The sequence below is a fragment of the Ursus americanus genome, chromosome 24 (genome assembly GCF_024610735.1).
Source record: "Ursus americanus isolate L20-20 chromosome 24, mUrsAme1.1.p, whole genome shotgun sequence".
Lineage (NCBI taxonomy): Eukaryota > Metazoa > Chordata > Mammalia > Carnivora > Ursidae > Ursus > Ursus americanus.
In genome coordinates this window covers 19,837,790-19,857,864 of record NC_142150.1, presented here as the reverse complement: position 1 = coordinate 19,857,864, position 20,075 = coordinate 19,837,790, and the positions used below count along the sequence as shown (strand labels likewise).

At 33.8% G+C, this 20,075-nt stretch overlaps 1 protein-coding gene across 3 annotated transcripts in view; it reads left to right on the top strand.

Moving 5' to 3' along the window:
- CSTF3 (cleavage stimulation factor subunit 3) overlaps window positions 1-20,075 on the top strand; it is a 67,702-nt gene that overhangs the window by 25,793 nt on the left and 21,834 nt on the right. For 2 of the 3 annotated variants that reach the window (XM_087854735.1, XM_045808537.2), the window contains exon 3: window positions 18,653-18,686. The exons of the other annotated variant lie outside the window; for it this stretch is intronic. In XM_087854735.1, the coding sequence (XP_087710861.1) occupies window positions 18,653-18,686 (34 nt within the window). The remainder of the gene's footprint in view (window positions 1-18,652; window positions 18,687-20,075) is intronic. 3 annotated transcript variants of the gene reach the window in all.

Genomic DNA, 20,075 nt, shown 5'->3' with positions numbered 1-20,075 from the left:
TGAAATGTAAAAATTCAAATTATCTGCCTACAAAGTTTTGCAGTTTTAAGTTTCTCATAATGGAAGAACTGTAGGAATTCACTTCAGTGTATTCAGTGATGCTTATTCTAATCCTTTTTGAATAGGGAGAAAAGTATAACTGTAGCTTAACCTTTAGGAGATTCTGTGCAGATTAAAATATGCAGAATTTTATTAGCATATCCTTTTGGCAAGTATTTTTATATGTGGAGCCTTTAAAGTTACCCTAATTAGGACAGTGGATGTTTACTGGAATGAAGACTTAACAGATGTCGGTTGATGTATTTGCCTGGGTTATATTCATTAAAATTGCTCAAAGTGTTACATTATTTTTCTGTAGTACAACTGTTGAATTTATAGATTCTCAAAAAAGTCATTGGGTACATTTTTAGGCCCCACGCCATCTGTGTATTTTCATAAGTTTTTATGTGGCTACAGGCAAAACACATGAAAAGGTTTTGTTTAAGGCCTTGCTTTCACTTCATATATTAGGGGATGATGGGGGAATTAACTCTCAAGTGTCTACTGAATGAATGGATGCTAGACACCAAGATGCTATGAACATCTCAGTGAACAAGTTTACATTTGTTACAGGAGGGAAATTACAGTATGGCTCATAGGTGCTATGATAAGAGAAAACAATATGTGAGGTTGGTCCAGGAAATCTAGAACAGCAAGACTTTTAAACAGGCCTGAAATTTGTGAATCTCTGGCAAAGGGAACCACCAGTGCCAAGGCTCAACAGAGGCAAGAAAAAAGAACATTGCTTTATTTGAGCAGTTGAAACAGCTTGATAGTTGCTAAGCTGAATTTTTTTTCTAGCCCTTCCCACTGTTTCAAACAGATGACTTATGACTATTACGTGAAATATTTCTCAGTTACAAAAAATATGGGCCAGATAGTTAATAATTGCACACAAGCTGTTAGAAATAGAACTGGAGCAAAAGCCTAAATATGTGAAACTTTATAATGGCTAAAATAGTAAGGTGAATGTAATTTTGCTCTAGGAAAATAGCAAGTTGAGAGCACATAATTCTGGGCTCTTGTTTTAAATCATGCCTACATAAATTTAGATGCTGAGTGGAAGTTTCCTTTTCACTTTTCAAAGAAAGATACATGTTGGTTAGAAATTTCTCTTTTGCTTTCATTAATTTTTACTTGGCATTTCAGTCTTAAGAAACTAAGAGAATTAAGAAGCTATGATACCTTTTATTCCCTGAAATAGTCTTCATATAGTTTGAGGAAAATATAACAATTGGCCAGAGTGTTCTTTTGGGGGAGAAAAAAACCCTTTCAAAGGTAGAAATTAGTTTTTTTGTTTGTTTGTTTTGTTTTTTTTTTTGTAGGTAGATAAAACCTGAGTGGTTGCTTTAGACAGTTTGGTTCCTAGAAAAGTGTTTACCATAAGTAAAATCTGTTTTTACTAAATGCCAGCCGTAGGACACTACATACCAGTGTCTAGCTTATTCGGTAACATAGAGTTTCCAGATTGACTTATGCACAGAAAAGAAGATTGCTTATTTGTTGTATGAATTCTATTAATGAAAAATTATGAGACTTTACTACCTCAATTTGGTTAAACGTAGAGGTTAATGTGCAAGTGTGCACTAAAAGGGATAGTTGTATCAAAGGGACAATTAACCAAGATTTTTAAATGTCACATTTACTGTCAAAGATTGAAACTTAATTTTGAGGAAAACCCTGGAACTCATGTCCTGGTGTCTTGTGGCTATTTTTGGAATATATAGACTGGCTAAAATTAAGAAAAAAGCACAAGAGCTGGTTTCCAAACATATTTTTGGTAAATCTATGCTGTTTCTAAGTTTTCAATTTTTATGAAGTCCAAAAATCTGTTAGGGTGCGAATATTGTCTACTTATAGCAATGTGTTGAAATAATGAGGGAAGTATTAATAATTATATTGATGTGATAATGATGATTTATATTTTTAGAATGGTATTACATGAAATAGTGGTTTTATAACTGTAAGAGTAATTGAGGATTATACTGGAACTTTGATCATTGAATTAGTGAGTTCTGGTGCTTGATTGAGTTTGGCTATTTTCTGGAACCTTCAAAACTATTACAATAACTAGGGTTCTCTTCCAAGTGGAAATTGGTATAGTAATAACAAATTTGATACATTTTAACTGAGTTTATATCTGTAAATTTTATATGTTTGAACGTCAAGTATTAGTCAAATTCAGATAGGTTGATTAGTTTTTAATAATCAGTTTGAGGAATAAATACTGGGATACCAGATTAAGTATAAAAATTTGTGCTTGATATCTGTATGGTAAATAATTCACATAGTAAAGTCTCTTCAGTCACACTGGCCTCCTTAATGATCTAGACATATTCCCACTTCCAGGCTTTTCTTTACAAATTAGCTCTTGTCTGCTCTGAAGTTATTTATCCAAATAGCTGCTTAAGTAAATCTTCTGCTTTCTTCAAATCTTCAAGAAAAAATGTTGTCTTCTCCATGAGATCCGCTCTGGCTACTGAATTAAAAATTGCCACCCCATTCGTAACTTGTCAAAACTCAATCTTTCTTCTATTTTTTCCACCTGTAATAGGCATCTCCTAATACACTGAGTGGTTTACTTACTGTGTTTATAATGTGTTTTTTGTACTCTGTTATGTTTCAGGAACTGAGAACAATGCTTGATATACAGTGGTACTCTAAATATTTGTTGGATGAAAAATTGCAGTGGGAAGTAAAATTGAGATTATCATATTGTGTCACAACTCGAATTTCAATTTTTTTTTAAATATTTTATTTATTAGAGCGAGCACGAGTTTTGGGGGAGGGGCAGAGAGAGAGGGAGAAGCAGACTTTCCTGAGCAAGGAGCCCAACGTGGGCCTGATCCCAGGACTCCGGGATTATGACCTGAGCTGAAAGCAGACGCTTTAACCAACTGAGCCACCCAGGCGCCCCTTGAATTTTAACTTCTAAGAATTAGAGTATGGTACCAGTTTATGACAAAATGTATTCTTTTTTTTATAAAATTAAACGTCTAATAGCTTTACTGTTAACAGGTTTAAAAGAAGTGTTTTTATAGTTTCTCTAAAAATACAAAGTGTTTTTGTCTGATACCCCCAGCTGTTTAGGTATTGTAGAATAAGCTTCAGTGACATTTAGAATTATCTTGATGTATGACACAAAGGTGTTTTTAAAGAATTACTCAATTTAAAGGGTATTACTAATTTACCTACTATTTTGAGGTAACTTTAAAAAAATTGCTTGTGATTCTGAAATAGTTGCAGATAAAACTTTAAAACTTGGTATGAGGTAAATGCCTGACTAGTTATAATAAAGTTTTAGCAGTATTATATTGGAATGAAATTTCTGAGACATTTGTATATGTATATATGAGATTAAAACTTGAATTTTCACATGTTGATTGACCAGATTTCACAGGTGGTTTTGTCAGATTAGTAAAGCATAGACATTCTAATTCTTCCCCACCCCGTTTCACAACTTTGACTAACGTATATGTACACAATGCCAACATCTAATTGATGAGCGGGAATTCTTTTGCAAATATTAAAATATTAAATTATATTAAATATTAAAATATACAAATACCTGTTTAATACATAAACTTAACTTTATATAGATTTATTTTTGAAAACAAATACAAAGGTGAATTACTCTAGCTTTTGTCTTTGAAAAAAGCTGTAGAATTCTGTGTTAAATATTAATTATCATTTTACTTTTTGTTCTTGTGATTTTCACCCAAGCTTCACTTACTTGGGCATAGCAAGTATTAAATTGCTGGGTTCATAAAGTGTTTCAGAGAACTGAATTACACTTACTTGGGAATTCTATAATATAGGAAATAGATTTGGTTAGTTCAATTCTATTTTTTTTAACCTTTGGGATTTAGTGTTTCAATGAACATTGGATTTTAAAGTTTTAAGTTACTTTTTAAAATAGTTTGCATACAATTTTTCCCAAGTTTTTTGAAAGCTAGATGGTAATAAAATATATTGAAGAAGATTTGGGTATTACGGTGAGCTCGATTGCTCAGATCAGCTCTCTCATTGAAAGCAGCTAAGACTGCTGGACTGAATTTGAAAAACATCTTAAAAGCCTGATTGAAGAACTGATAGTAAGGAATTGCTAGGCCAAAAACTAACTGGAAAACAAATACAGAAAACAAGAATAGGAACACTGGGAGATAAGCAGAGTACCTCAGCTGTTTTTACCCTGAGATTCTTTGCCACACTGGGAGAACGCAGGCTGCAGTCGTTAATGATTCTAGGCGCTCAGGCAACAATCAAAGCCCAAGTCCTGCTCAACAAGACATTCTTCCCCTTTAAAACTGTGTAGGCAATACTCAGGGTGACAGTGAACCAGAAAAAAATCTATATTCCTAACATTAGGAGACTGAGGACATTTGCTGTGATCCTGAGCAGTGGAATGGGGAAGTCCTGATATGTTACAACACTGAGTTGGCCCTTGCACGGATTTGTGGTCAACATAAACAGCATTTGGGTGGTTCAAAAACAAAACGAAAAACCATGAATGTAAGGTGGACTCAACCTGAGTTTAGGCTCTTAATAAACCAATGAGCTTACTCAAACCCTTTCTGGAAGAATGCACCTTCATCATAAACCATTAAAAAAATCTCCACAAATATTTTTCCAAGGAGAAGGATTTCAATTATTAAAAACTAAGCATGTAAGGAAACCACATATAGCAGAAACAGATCTGCAAAGACTTCAGTTAAGGTTGAATTGCGTTTAACAGATTGGACACACTGAAGAGAGAACCGAAGAATTCAGATTAGACCTTAAAGAGACCATGAGATAGAAAATGTGAAAGCAGATTAAGAGCCACAAATCATAGAGTGAAAATGTGTCTACTTGAAGTTTCAGAAATAGAAGAGAGATTGGGCAGAAGAACAATTTGAAGAGCTATATGCTAATTTTCCAGAATTCAGGTTGCTCAATGGATCCAATAAGATTTAAAAAAAAAAACTTCCCACCTAGATACACGAAAATGCAACCATAGAAACGACAAAAAAATCGCAGCAGCAGCTATATACAAAAAGACAAATGACCAAAGGATTGGCAGGTTGATCAACAACTTCCCAACAGCAGCAATGGAAGCCAGAAGACATTGCAATTGCCGGTTTGCTGAGAGAAAACAGCTGTCAAAGTTCTATAGGAAAGAAATCTTCATGGAGATGAAAAATTCTAGGCAAGATTAATAAAACAACATTGGCATCGTCAAAGATATACATGTATTTTTGGACATTTCCAATTATATATAGTTTCCTCAAGCTTAAAGAATATATGTATGTTACGGAATCTTAAGTAAGTATTCATCAGGTTACCCTGAATATTTGTTTTCTTAGTAAGTTTTCTCCCCCAAATTCATTCTGTTCTAATGAAACTTCTCATAAGTGAGTGGGCCTTTATTAGAATTGCAATTAATGGTATATTTTTAGTTTCATTTTTTAACAAGAAAGCAATTATGAATTTTATTTTATGTTAATTTATACAATAAATTTGGTAAATCTTATTTGATTGCTTTAGTGCCAGAAGCTTATAGTTTATGTTCAACAGTTTGTTGACTTTCAGTCATATTTTTATCCATGTATTTTTATCCATGTATAACCATTTCAATAATAGGTGTGATTAATACCGTATAAAACACTTTAAATAATCTTGAGTTATAACAGTATTTTATTTCTTTACTTAATACCCATTTTTAGGTTTGGAAATTATCTGAGTTAAATTTTTATGGTAGTACCTCTGTACTTTATCAGTTTGTGATTTCTTTTTAAAATGCTTAAATTCTTCTACGTGTTTAGAAGTTGCAAAACTAATCCTTTGCCTTGGGATATGTTGTTAGTTAAATAGTTTAACAATATTATACATCTGATTTCTGCCTGGCTGGCTCAGTTGGTAGAGCATCTGACACGTGTTCTCAGGGTCATGAGTTCAAGCCCCACGTTGGGTGTAGAGCTTACTTCATAAATAAATAAATGAAATAGGGAGATTGTAGTTTCTGTGTGCATAATACATATCCTATGTCTTTTGTACATTTTTAGAGTATTTGGAGGGTTTGTTTAGAGTTTTAAAATACATATATTTTTTTAAATATGGTTCAAAAATCCAAGATACCAAAGAGACCCACTGAAAAGTTTTTCATCTACCTGTCCTTGGGCCACCCATCTTTTCCTCAGTGACAAATGTTCAGCCTATGTTTCTTCCTCTACTTTTACATGAATAATTCCCTTTTTTGTTTTGCACTTTGCTTTTTTTCTTTATTGCTTACCAAAGTTAATTTTAAAAGTTTTTTTTTATAAGTACTTTATTGTTTAACCCATCTTCTACTGAGGGATATTTAGGTTCTTCCTAGATTTGTTATAATACGAACATTATTGCATTCAATGTCTTTCTACATGTCATTTCCATTTGTGTGAATATGTTGTAGATTAAGTTTCTAGATGAGTTGCTGGATCAAAAAGTATGTAGGATTTTTTTGAATTTTCTGTATCCAAATTCCCTACCGCAGAGGTGGTAACAATTTAAAATCCCATTGATAATTCTTGAAAAACCTCACTTCCTCACATCCTCTTAATGAAATATGTTATTACACTTTAAAACTTTTGCTAGTATTTATAGGTAAATAATCTCTGTGTGGTTTTAATTTGCATTTCTCTTATGAATGAGATTGAGCATGTTTACATGTTTAAAGACTCTTTGGATTTCTTTTTCTGAGCCCTGATAACGTAACCACATTTTTCTGTTTTGCTTTTTATTTGCAGAAACGCTATGTATTAGGGGAGTTAAGGGATGCTTCACAATTTGCTATTTAAAAGTTGAAGTAATTTTGACGTAACATTTAAATAGTATGTTTTCTTTATTGCTTATGTTCTTCCCAGTGTCAGATCGAAAGAAATGATAAATGTGCTCTGAGATGAAAAACCAGGATTTTTCTTTGTTATTTTGGTATTCTTGACTTGCTGTCAATACTTTTGTTTCAAATACATGTTTTGTGCTTAGATTTTAATTAAGTTGATCAACCCTATAATTTCCTATTTAAATCTTATATGTTTGTAAGTTATTTTTCTCACATACGTCTTGAGCTTTCTATATTCTTGCAGCTCAGCATTAGAAAGACATGAGAAGACTCAAATACCTGAATATAATGATACTAGTTTTAAGTAGATTTTGTAAGGATGTATTTCTTTTGCTAGTTACTTGCTTTTTTCCTTTAAGTTGATTTGACCATAAAATATTCGTGAAGAACAGTCTTGATTCACAGTACTAATTTTCTTGAGCTATTAATTAAAAACAGGCATCAAACCCATGAAGGCACTTTTAAGAATTATAGAAATCCCTTTGAAGTGAATTTTATATTCTATGAATTATATTTGTACTATTTAACATGAAACTTTTTTACTATATTTAACATTAAACATTTTTAAATTAGTTTTCCCAATTGTTGAGGTAATTAAACACTTAACAAAATCTGGATTTCCAACATGCATCCCCTCCTTTCCAACAGTGTACCTCAAATGTAGCCATTTTGAAGTCCATCCCTACATTATTTTATGCCTTGTTTTTGTGCATATTGTTTAATGAGGGAATGGGGGTGGGGCAGCAATGGTCTTGTTCCTGGCTTCTGTCCTCCCTTAGGTTTAGGTAGTGGTTAGAAAAGGCCTGTCAGCTTAGTTTCTTAGCGAAACTGGGCAGTATGAAACTTATTTTCCTATTACTTCTTACATGTCATAGATTTTTATAATCTGACAGCTGCACTAAACTGTTACATAAAGCCTGGACAAAATTAGACCTGTATATTAGAATCTGCTGGAAAAAATGGCCATCTGTTTATTAGATGACAGGAGCCTCCAGACGTCATATATAAGCTAAAATATTATCTTGATCCAGAGCTTGCTCTTCAGCTCTTTTCCCCTTCAGCTTTCCTTACATTTAAGTGACAGCACAGTGAGGGTCTGTTTTGTATAGCAGGAATGCCAGTGTAATCCTTCGTTCTTGTCTGTTGAAACCTTAATGGCAGTGCTCCATATAGAACTTGAGCTTAATTCTTTACTTTTGGTGGTATCACTTTGGAAGGTGTCCTCACAAACATATATTTGGAGGAGATAAAAATGTAAAATATAAGTCAAACATTTCAAACTATATAAATTGCAGAGAAAATAGGGCATGCTTTTGTTAAGCCTTTATAGGCCTGCTTGAAGAAAGGCACTTAGGAACGTATGAAGTAAGGAAAAAATTTTTAAACTTCAGTACCTATTAGATTTATAAACATTCTGGAGATAATAAATACTTAAAATTTTAAAGTAGGGCTTAACTCAAAAGTAAAACCAGAATTTGAATTTTGGAACGTGTCCATTATAGAGGAAGAGGATTCAAATCTCGATCTTCTTTCTTGAAAATTTGTTATGTCTACCTATTTAAACCTCACTTTGGAGCCCCAATTTCTCATCTTTCAGGTGGTTATTTGAAGCAGTGTTACATGGGAATAAAAAGTTCTAAGAGAATTAATGAAAAAATTCATTTGGGTATTTGCATGGAATTGTCTAAGCCATGTGAAAATCTTTCAAAATCCATATTAGCATTTTAATCAGTCCTTAATCTATTTTATAAAATTGTTATTCTAAATTGACAGTATAATATTCTTTCTAAACCGTTTTATGGAGGTGGGGTTTTTCAGTTCAAGTTTTAAGAATTACAGAACTCATAGCTTTTTATAAAAGTTACACCTTTACATTTTTACATTTCCATAGATATTTTAGTGTGATATTAATTCCACAAGTTAACTTTGAATGAATATGCAAAGAGTGATAGATATATCCACATTGATTTAGCAACTGTTTATTGAATGTTCTTTGTTGGGCACTATTCTAGGTGCTGTGAAATAAACTGATAAAAGTCAGTACCTTGGTGGGATTTTTTTTTTTATGATGTTGACTCACCTGTTTTCAGATGAGCCAATGGAATACTGAAAAAATACAGTTCCTAGAGCAGACTTTCCCATACAGTTGTCACTAAAGCTAAATATATAGGTGAATAAAAGTTTTGGAATTAAATGGTTCAATTTTAAAAGGCAAGCATAATAAAGTGGCATCAAATGAATGGAAGTTAAGAGAAAAGATGAGAGGAAAGGTGAACTTGTCCTTATTTAAAAGAGAAAATAAAACTTGTATTTTTCTTTTTTTTTAAAGGGTAACAAAATATATGTGCATTGCAGAAAAGCTAGAAAAGTTTAAAGGGGGGAAACTGTATTCCCACTACCTTACACCACTGTTAGCTTCTCTACGTGTAGCTATCTATAAAATCTTAAGACTTTTTGTAACTTAGGTTTTCCACATGTTACTTATATCAAATTGCTTTTAAGCCAAAATAGTCCATTCTAGATACTGTGCTATTTAACCAGTCCTTTATTATTGTACGTTATATTGTTTCCAGTTTTTTGCTTTATAAGAAACTTAACAAATATGCTTTTACTTAAATACCTTTACACATTTGTAATAATTTCTTCAGATTGACTATTTAGAATTGGTATTTCACTATCAAAGTTTGCTGCCATGATCTTTCAAGTGAGCCAGGTAATGGCCTTTTAAATTGCCTCCGAATTTTAGTAAAATTGGCCACTATATAGTTTGCCCAGGAATAGAGAGGGAAAGATTAAATAAATGTACAAATTTGGTGGAAAAGATGATTAGGGGATTATTTGGTGAGCATATTTTTAAGTGCAACATGGAATTAGGTCATTTTTAATAACTATGCATGTAGGATTGAGAAAGTTAGAATTGAGTCATACAAATGTTGATTCTGGGTTTTTTTGGATAAAATGACAAGGGTATGACGGGCAGAACTGCAGAGTTTAATATAATTTCTGATCTAAAATTAAGAGTATTTGAATAGAAGCACTGATTTAAAAAATGTAATATTTTAGTCTGAGGCATGCAGTGTAAGTTTTGTAGAATGAGAAAATGGATTTTTTTCACATTCATAAATCCGTGTTGATAAGGAAATCTGTTGAGGGGCGCCTGGGTGTCTCAGTTGTTAAGCATCTGCCTTCAGCTCAGGGCGTGATCCCGGTGTTCTGGGATCGAGCCCCACATCAGGCTCCTCCGCTAGGAGCCTGCTTCTTCCTCTCCCACTCCCCCTGCTTGTGTTCCCTCTCTTGCTGGCTGTCTCTCTCTCTGTCAAATAAATAAATAAAATCTTAAAAAAAAAAAAAGAAAAAGGAAATCTGTTGATAAGGAGAATAGGCAAGTTGCTCCAAAAGTATTGAAATGTAATCCACTAAATTTGTATCCACTTCATTATGGAAGCATAATCTTGTTTTTCCAGAAGTGATTTTAAGAAAGTCCAGGTGAAGCATTACCCATGATACTACATATCTACTATCAATGTTATAGTTGATTTAGCAATGTAAAAGCATATAGAGAATTAGTGTCCAGGAAATGAATAGAAAAAATTATGATGCCATTGAAAATTGGCAAGTGAAATGGTATTCTGATATGAAATTACCAAAATGGGAAGGAAATTGATGGTGAAACTATAATGATTTCATAGTAGAGGAGTGGCTAAAATATGGCTTTTGTCCAGTGATAATTATTAATTTTTAAAATAGCAGTTCTCAGTTTGTGAAATTGCAAATGTAGTGAGAAGTATAGTAAGAGAAGAAAGAATTGTAAGGAGTTTTAAGTAAATGGCTTTCCACTTCAAAAATTTTCCCCTCCAAATTTTCCCCCACAAAGCATGTGACTTTGGATCTTGAGGTCCTGAGTTTGAGCCCCATGTTGGGTGTAGAGATTACTGAAAAAAAAATTCCACTCCACACATTAAAAAAAAAAAAAAAGTTGTATGACTATCAGCAAATGAGCGGAGTAAGATACTTTCTAAGGTGATACATAAAGTTCTTGTGATAATCTTAGAGAAATTATATTACTGAATAATAAGTTTGCCTGGAAGGGTTTTCATTTTATTAAGAGGACGATTTGTAAAAGCTGAAAATTAAGGTAGCATAGAAAATAGTCTAAATGGATTGGAAAGAAACTGTTAGACCTTTGAGGGAAGTGAAACAGTACATCTGCTTTAACATTACTCAGGGTGTGCATTTTGGAATTGATACTGTTTTTGAGATCAGTAGCTTATAATAAAGTTGGTTTTTTGACTAGCTAATACAGATGTTGACAGATGCCTTGTAAATTGGGGCAAATGCTCAGAGATCTCAAATGATTGTATTTATTTCTCATTCTCAATTTTAATGTACTTGGTTTTGGGGGGTGGTTAGAGCAAGTGTGAGCGGGGGAGGGGTTGAGGGAGAGAGAATCTTAAGCAGGCTCCACACCCTGCATGGAGCCCAACGCACCACTCAGTCTCACAACCCTGCGATCATGACCTGAGCAGAAATCAAGAGTCAATGTTTAATTGACTGAGCCACCCAGGCACCCCCAATGTAAGAATTTCTATGCCACAAAGCAATTTTGAGGGAATGATGGGGAGGTGGCATAATGGCGCTAGAGTAGCAAAACCAGTTGAGCCGATTGATAGTGATTTTTGATACTTAAGACCAAATTATTTTTCTCAAAAAGTAAAACATCCTGCTCTGTTTTCCTTTACTCAAAATTTGAAGGATATTCTTGAAAAATAACGTTTGGCATAATGTTGACAAAATGTTTTTATTGGGAGCAAAGAATTTAGACATTAAGTAAAACAGGCTGCGTCTGTAGATGTCAAGTGATGGTTGTTGACAGATGCCTTGTAAATTGGGGCAAAATCAAATTTAGGTGAAAGTTTTACCTTTGGTGGTTTTGGTTGAAATCAATTTTGCCTGATTTACCTATCAATAATTTAATTTTTTAGCTTTGTAGGCCTGGTCGAGAATTTCGGAGCATTTAAAAATGAATCTAAAATGGAGATGTTTATAACCAGAGTAAAATACCAATGGATTACATACTGCCCCAAATCAACTATGATTTTCTCTTAACAAAAACCCAACTATCATTACTGCAGTAAAATTGTGTTACAGAAAATGTGTTATGGAAATATGTAACTGAGATAAATCTCAGTTGTCCCCGTGGTAAGAGTTTTGGTAACAGTTTTGTGTGCATTTCTCCTTAGTTTATGTCTCTTGCGCGCTGCATAGAGAGGGGGTGGTGGTGAGGAGGATAAGTAGATGGGTAAACATACCAAACGTGTATATATTTTTTAAATTCCACTTTTAAAATAATGTATTTTAGATATTTCTATTTAGTATTATTAATCCACATCATTGCTTTTGAAGTTTTATGTATATATGTATACCCTATTCCATTGTTTAGACAAAGCATAATTTACTTAGTCATTCTGCCTTTGGTGGTTTAAGTTTCCAAATTTCTGTATTAGAAGCAATCTTTCAGTGAACATCCTCATACGTAGATCTTGCTAAAGAGCAATATAGAGTGTAGTTGCTAAGAGCTCAGTTGTGCAATCATGGGCAAGTTACTAAACCTTCCTATGCCTCAGTTTTCTCATCTTTAATAAAAATAGTACTTTATTTACTTGAGTGTTATTCTAGGATTAAATGAGTTAATACATATATATACTCTTGTTAGAGTAGTGCTTAACATACATTAAGTATTTAATAAATGCTGCTAGTATTAGCAGTATTTTGTACTGATTTCAACTTCTAAGAAATTGTTTCAGCTTTTAAATTTAAATTTGTAATAGACAAGCTATAACTTTTATTACCAGATATACTGATCTTTTTTACTCCCTCATTCCTTTTGACCTGTGGCACATCCTGCCGTTTACCAGTTCTCTTTCTTACAATGTTGACTACTTAGATGTGATTTTGTCCTTTCTCTCATCTTGTGTACTCAGGGTTCTGTTCTTTTCCTTTGCCTGGTAATGCATATTTTTAGAAATTAGTCTTTGTGTATATTCTCTGCGTTAGGGAATATACCTAATGTCTTAAGCATTATGTACTCTGGTATATATATATAAGTTCTTTTAAAACAAATGACTAGAACACAGATTCTTTAACCCCAGTCTAATTTGAAAACAAATACCTTATGTCCTAATTTTAAACTTTTTAGTCAGGTACCATTGTAAGGTTATCTCATATTAAATCTAAGAAAAAGTAAATTTTACAACAACTACCATAACATTTTTATTTTTGTTCTTTTGAAAAAATACGTCTGTTGCTCTTCCCTCAAACTGGTTTGCTCTTCTTACTTCCCTTCCCCCAAGTTCAGGCTACTGTTACCCCACTTAAGAATGACAGCAACAGCGTCTTAGCTATTATTCTGTCAGCTAGTGCCTGCTTACTTCATCCCATAGCACGAAAGCCACCTCAGTCTTCATCTGCACCTCCCATCCTACTACTGATGAGCCATAGTTCTCTACATTCGTTGCTGGTGACATCCCATTTTTTGTGCATCAGATTTAAACTCCGTTTAGCTTTTTAGGCCCTTTGTAGTGGACCTCTACCACAATTAGCCAACCTGCTTTCCTAATACATATTCTTTCTTGTGTGGATGTCTCCACTATTCCACAGAAAATTCCAGAAACTCGTGTCATTGATTTACACAAACCTTTTTTTCTCATTAATGGCCTGGATTCCACCTGCTCAGTGAAATTTTCCTTAGTAACTCCGATTTGTGTAGAACTCATTTTCCTCTGAATTTTATAGGACATGGAACATATACAAAATAAAGTTATTCCTGCGTTCTTTCCAATAATTACTTCTATGTGTCAAGTAGATTACAAGCTCTTAAAGACTTCAGTTTCATATTCTTATATCCACTCGGTAAATCCTATGCATACACTGGGTACTTTGTTTTTTTAAGATTTTATTTATTTGCTTGAGAGAGAGAGAATGAGCACGTGAGCAGGTGAGGGGCAGAGGGAGAGGGAGAAGCAGGCTCCCCGCTGAACAGGGAGCCTGACCACAAACATGGGGCTTGAGCTCAGGATGTTGGGATCATGACGCGAGCTGAAGGCACATGCTTAACTGACTGAGCCACCCAGGCGCCCGAGGATACTTTTTAGTTAGTTCAGACAAGTGGAAGATCAATTAATACTTAATTTGGTTAGTATGAAGTATTGAAATGAATGTAAACTTAATCTAGAACTGAAGATAATCATATTTTTGCTTAGCACATTTTTTTAAAAAGATTTTATTCATTTATTTGACAGCACAATCAGAGCGGCAGGCAGAGGGTGAGGAAAAAGCAGGCTCCCCACGGAGTAGGGAGCCTGATGGTGGGGCTCGATCCCAGGACGCTGGACCTGAGCTGAATGCAGACGCTTAACGGACAGCCACCTAGGCGCCCCTGCTTATTAGCACATTTTAATTTCAATAATAGGAGACGATAACAGTGGTCTATACTTTCCACTCATATTTAACAATATATTATTTCTGTGACACATTTTAAGTGCTTGGAGAACTGAAAGTAGAATTTAAAAGAAACAGGTTTATCTAAATCTGTGTATGTATATTTAGGCATACATCTGTAACTACATTTAGTAGAAAAGCTCTGTTATAGAAATTAATAAATAATGTTAGGAAAAAATAGGAAGTACAGATGAACAAAAATTTAAAACTACCTAGTTTCTTTATTTACCTGATTCCCTCACTAAAATAGAACTCCATGAGTTACAAAACTTAGTTGAATCCACCACTCTGTCTCCAGTGCTAGAAAAGTGCCTACCACATAGGCACGCAATTATTCGTTAAATAAAAATGAATTTATTTGCAGACAGTCCTTTGCTGATATTGGGACTGGGTGGTGGAAAGGAGAATGTTATGCAGCTATTCCAGCAACTTAAAAACTGTTGGTCTATCTTTAAGTGTCATTCTTCAATATTTCCCAAATTCCTTAAAAACTACTTATATTCTGTAATCTTCCACGACTTTTCTCAGGATATAAGATTGGAGAGCAGGGGGAGAGAGTAAAGGAATGGAAGATAAGGTTTATAATAAGGATACATTTGCTTTCAGCTTTCAGGTTTGGGGCCAAACTTTTTAGATAATTAAGACAAGCAGGAGGAGGTGACTTCTGTAGCTCAAACTCAATTTAAATTGTCTTAAATTCCACAAAAGTGCATGTGCTTTACTTTGGAAAAGATGTAGGGAACAAATTAGGAATGCAGCTTTACAATTCTATTTTTTATCATATTTATTATAAGTAACTGCCACATAAATTCACTTGAGCTGAGGCCTAGCCCCGCCTCTGTTGGGTAGCCCAGTACTGTCTTAACACATAAGCACTGGGGCGCCTGCCTGGCTCAGTTGAAGCATGCGACTCCTGATTTCAGGGTTGTAAGTTTGAGCCCCATGTTGGGTGTAGAGATTAGTTAAAAGTAAAATCTTAAAAAACAAAACCATAGGCACTGACTTTTCTTAATTGGTTATTATATAAAAACCTAAACAAAGTATATAGAGATTTTCTTTTAGATTGTTTTGCTTGTTCATAGTTACCCTGTCTTTGGGTTTATTTGTCAAATATGTTTTTGAGCCATTTAAAATTAATTTTACAATTATTAATGATTATTATAATTAAAAATTTCGCAAATAATGCTTTTTTTAAAATTCTGATGTTATGGGATCTGTTTTCTTTCCCCAAGTTATAAGAAAAAAAAATTGAATTTGAGGAAATAAGCCAAAATGCTGTTGACATATACAGGTTTATTTGATAAGAAAAATGTTAGTTTTATAGGCATTTACACCAAACATTTACAAAATGTTCAGTGAAATATGAAAATTGTTTAATTTTGAACAGCTAAATATTGGGGCTCCTTTAGATTTCCATATAAAAATGTTCCAGGTAAGGGTGTAGTTAATCTAAACTGTTAAAAATAGATGTTACCACAGTTAGTCAAAGGTTTATTAAACTTTTTTTCTCTTCTGACCCAGTTTATATTTTACAAAACTAAATAATCTGCTGTAAATCATCATGACTTCCAATAATTAGCCAAGACACGTTCAGTGAATGCTTGGGAAATAACTGTGGAAATTAAGAAATGACTGGAAATAGGAAATGTTCAAAACTACCCTGCCCCAAATAACCAGTAACCCCAATAACCCCAAATTCTATTAAATTTAAAGTTTAATTAATCTTCATAGTATTCCACTTATCTCCCCCCTTTATAAAATAAAAATAATTCCTAGGAAGTTGACACTTAGAAAATTTTTATTCCTGGGACACCCGGGTGGCTCAGTTGGCCAAGCATCTGCCTTCAGCTGGGGTCATGATCTTAGGGTCCTGGGATTGAGTCCCACATTGGGCTCCTTGCTCAGCGGGAAGCCTGCTTCTCCCTCTGCCTGCCACTTCCCCTGCTTGTGTGCACTCTCTCTCTCTGACAAATAAAATTTAAAAAAAAATTTTTTTATTCCTTTCCCTCCATAGCAACTTTTCATGTCTTGGTAAAATTAAAATGATTTATCAAAAAAGTAATATTGTAATTGTATGACAAATTCTTATGATCAACAGTAGATAAATCAGAAGAATAATTATTAAAAATTATCCTTAATTTTTTCTTTTAATGATGTTTTAAGTTACAGAAATAATATAGCCACATTAGAAACTTTGAAAAAACAATCATTCCATCACACTAACACATAAATTATTCATATTTTGGTATAAATCCATCTACTTTTAAAAAAATCTTTGCATTAGGATAACTTGGGATTCCTGTTAAAAAAACATAAGTCCACACTTTGTTTTTTTCCTTTTTTAAAAAGAATTTTTATTTATTTATTTGAGAGAGTGAGAGCACAAGCAGGGGAGAGGGTGACCCGGAGAGGGAGAAGCAGATTCCCCGCTGGGCAGGAGCCCGATGAGGGGCTGGATCCCAGGTCCCTGGGATTGTGACCTGTGTGGAAGGCAGACACTTAACCAACTGAGCCACCCAGGCGCCCCCAGAAGTTCACATTAATCAGGTGATTGTTTGCACATCAAAGTTTGAGCGGGAGACAGAAATAATTTTTCTAAGAGCCCCTGTTATTTTCATTTCAAAATTACTTAATGTTACTTTTATTATTTATTTTTAAGTAAGCTCCCCCCCACACACACAATATGGGGCTCAAACTCATGACCCCAAGGTCAAGAGTTGCATGCTCTACCAACTGAGCCAGCCAGGTGCCCCCATTGCATTACTTTTAATAGATAAGTTATGAGCAAGTTCTAGTAAGCTTTGTAAAATTATGTGTATGTATTTAATGGGCTTATTAAATGGAGGCATTTTCCATTGGCTAATGACAGATCCAGGAATCTCTGATGTCAAAGATCAAGGCAGTATCTAGAATTTTACATTATTTTAACTTCTTTTTTCTTTTTCATTATTTTAGAATTTTAAACCAAGCTTTTGTTATCAGGTGGATTCTGGTACAAGCCTATATAACTGCTAAATATTAAGAATATTTAACTTCTGGGTAAGATGTTTTCATGTAAATACTAGTCAATAACACCTGGGATAATAATGTTTTAAAGAAAGAAAATGGCTTAGTAAGGTGACCAAAAGCAAGGTGTTCACATGCTCTTGTGCTGGTTTTTCAGCAATGTGGAATTTTTCACCAACATGGAATTTGAATATGATCTGCAGCATAACCTTTGCTTTTCTCTAATGGGGCCAATTATAACAACATTGCTTTTTTTTTTTTTTATAGCTCTGTTTAGAGAATATGTAATGAAAAGTTTATACTCCTTTAGTTCCTAATTTTGTTAATTGGTATGATTTATAAATCTGGAATGTCTAGATGCTTTATTTTCTTTTCAATCCTTGGCAACTGTTTATGGTACATGTTCTTATCATTCCTGTTTTATAAGTGGGAACACTGATGCTGGGAGAAATTCAGTATTTGATACAAGGTGATCAAATTATTTCCATTTTATCACACTGCTTTACCAAAGCAGGTTGATATTTTAAATTTTTCAATGTTTAAAAAGTAATGAGATTATAGCTGCTATGTTAATGCCATCAGTATAGGCTCTAGAGAGGGGCTGTTGAATATTTATTGGTTGAATTAATGAATGACAATCAGTGAAGACCAGAGAATTCTATAGTTTTTCTACATACATGTGTTGAATGTAAAACCAACTGAAGCAATAAATGAATCCAAGATAGAGGACCAATTCATGTAGAAAAAAACCCAGATTTTTTGGTTTATATTTCTTAAACAAAAATATATTTTTTTAACTTAAATGCATAAATGAAATCATATATGTACAGTCTCTTTTTTCTTGTCTCTATTCTTTCTTCTACCCTTAGAACTCTGCCTGCTATAACTGTATTATCAACTTTGTGTGTATACTATATTTTCTCCATGCTCATAAAATCATCTACAAACATAGATGTACAAATAAGATTTATTTTTGATCATTGTTTTATAAAAATGAATTCTATTATACACATTTTAATCTTTTTTCATGCAATAAAATCATATGGAAACTCTCCCAAGTTACCTGTTATATATAGCTTTAATTCATTTTGTGTGGATATATAATATTGCATGATGTGGATGCACCATAATTTATGAAACTATTTCCCTATTTGTGGACATTTACTTTGTTAACTGTTTTTTGCTGCTACAAAGTTAGCAGTAAATAACTTTGTACAACACCTTTGTATCCTGGTGATTTTGTTTCTATAGGGTCGATCCGAGAGCAGAATTGCTGGGTCAAAAGGTATATTTTTTTATTTGAATAGACTTTGCCCATGGTTTTCCATAAAGGTCATAACAATTCATATTTCCTTGAGCAGTGTACGAGCTCTCTGTCCTCATACCACTTCAGTAGTGTTAATATCCTTCTTAAGCTTTTACCATACTGATTGGTATAAAGTGATATCTATTATTTTGTTTTTCCCATTTTGGAAGTTTGTGTTGCCACATTATTTTTAACCATTTGCATTTTCTCTTCTGGGAATTGCCTATTCATATTCTTTGCCAGTTTTCTCTGTGAGTGTTGGTTTTCCTGACCAGTTGTGAGAACTGTATATAATTTGTCATCTGCATTTGGGAAGCTGGTGACTTGAACTTACTTCACTCCTACTTTCAGTGCAACCTGTTTACCTCTACTGAGCCAAGCAGACGAATACAAGGAAACCTCAGGTTTTATGACAGCCTCAAAGAAGAGGGCTGGTGGAGAACTTAAGGCAAAAAGTAAGAAACAGACCCATAAAAATACTTGGAATGCTTCAACTGTACCCCCAGAGGAATGTTGACATCAGCGTGGCTTCAAGAAACCGAAAAGGAGCAGAACCAGCAGACTGAATCCTCCCTACTCTTGAGCAAAGATTTCTTTGTGGTTCTATGTCCAAGAACTATGAACAGCCTATTTGCTGTCTACACCTGCTACATAGCTGTTATGGTATAGAAAGGGTCAATTACCCAGGTCTGCCAACACTGAGCTTCAGTGAATAGACAGAAAAAACAGCTACGCCTCTAAGGATCCAGCAACAAGAAAGGAGTGCTAACTAAAACTGTTGGGACAGGCCCCTAACAAAATAGAGGAGAGAAACAATAACTTCAACAAAATAATATGAACAACATGATATTGAAAGTACAGTATTTTTTAAAAATGAGCCAAAAACCCATTATTTTTGAACTAATTATAGCAGTAAGTCAAATGGAAGAGAATGGTAACATGGAGACCTAATTATTGGGCTGGAAAATCTAGTGGAAGAAATAGTTTTAAACCTGGACCAAAATTCAAAGACAGGGTAAAAATAATAGGTTTTGAGGATAGAACAAGGAGATCTAATGTGTATAATAGGAGTTCTAAAAGAAAAAAAAAAAAACAGATGGAAGAGAGGCAGTAATTTTTTTAAAAATTCTTGAGCTGAAAGATACCTGTATCTGTAACTTCAGAGGGCATGCTGAATTCCAGGCAGAATCTGTGCTAATAGAATAGTAAATGGCAATTACTATGTGCTCACTTTGCCAGGCAGTGTTCCAATGGCTTAATATTAACTCACTGAGTCCTTATTAACAGCCTTACAAAATGGGTACCATCGTCCCCATTATTCAGATAAGGAAAAAGGTTAAGCGGATAGTCAGTGTAAACCCAAGACGT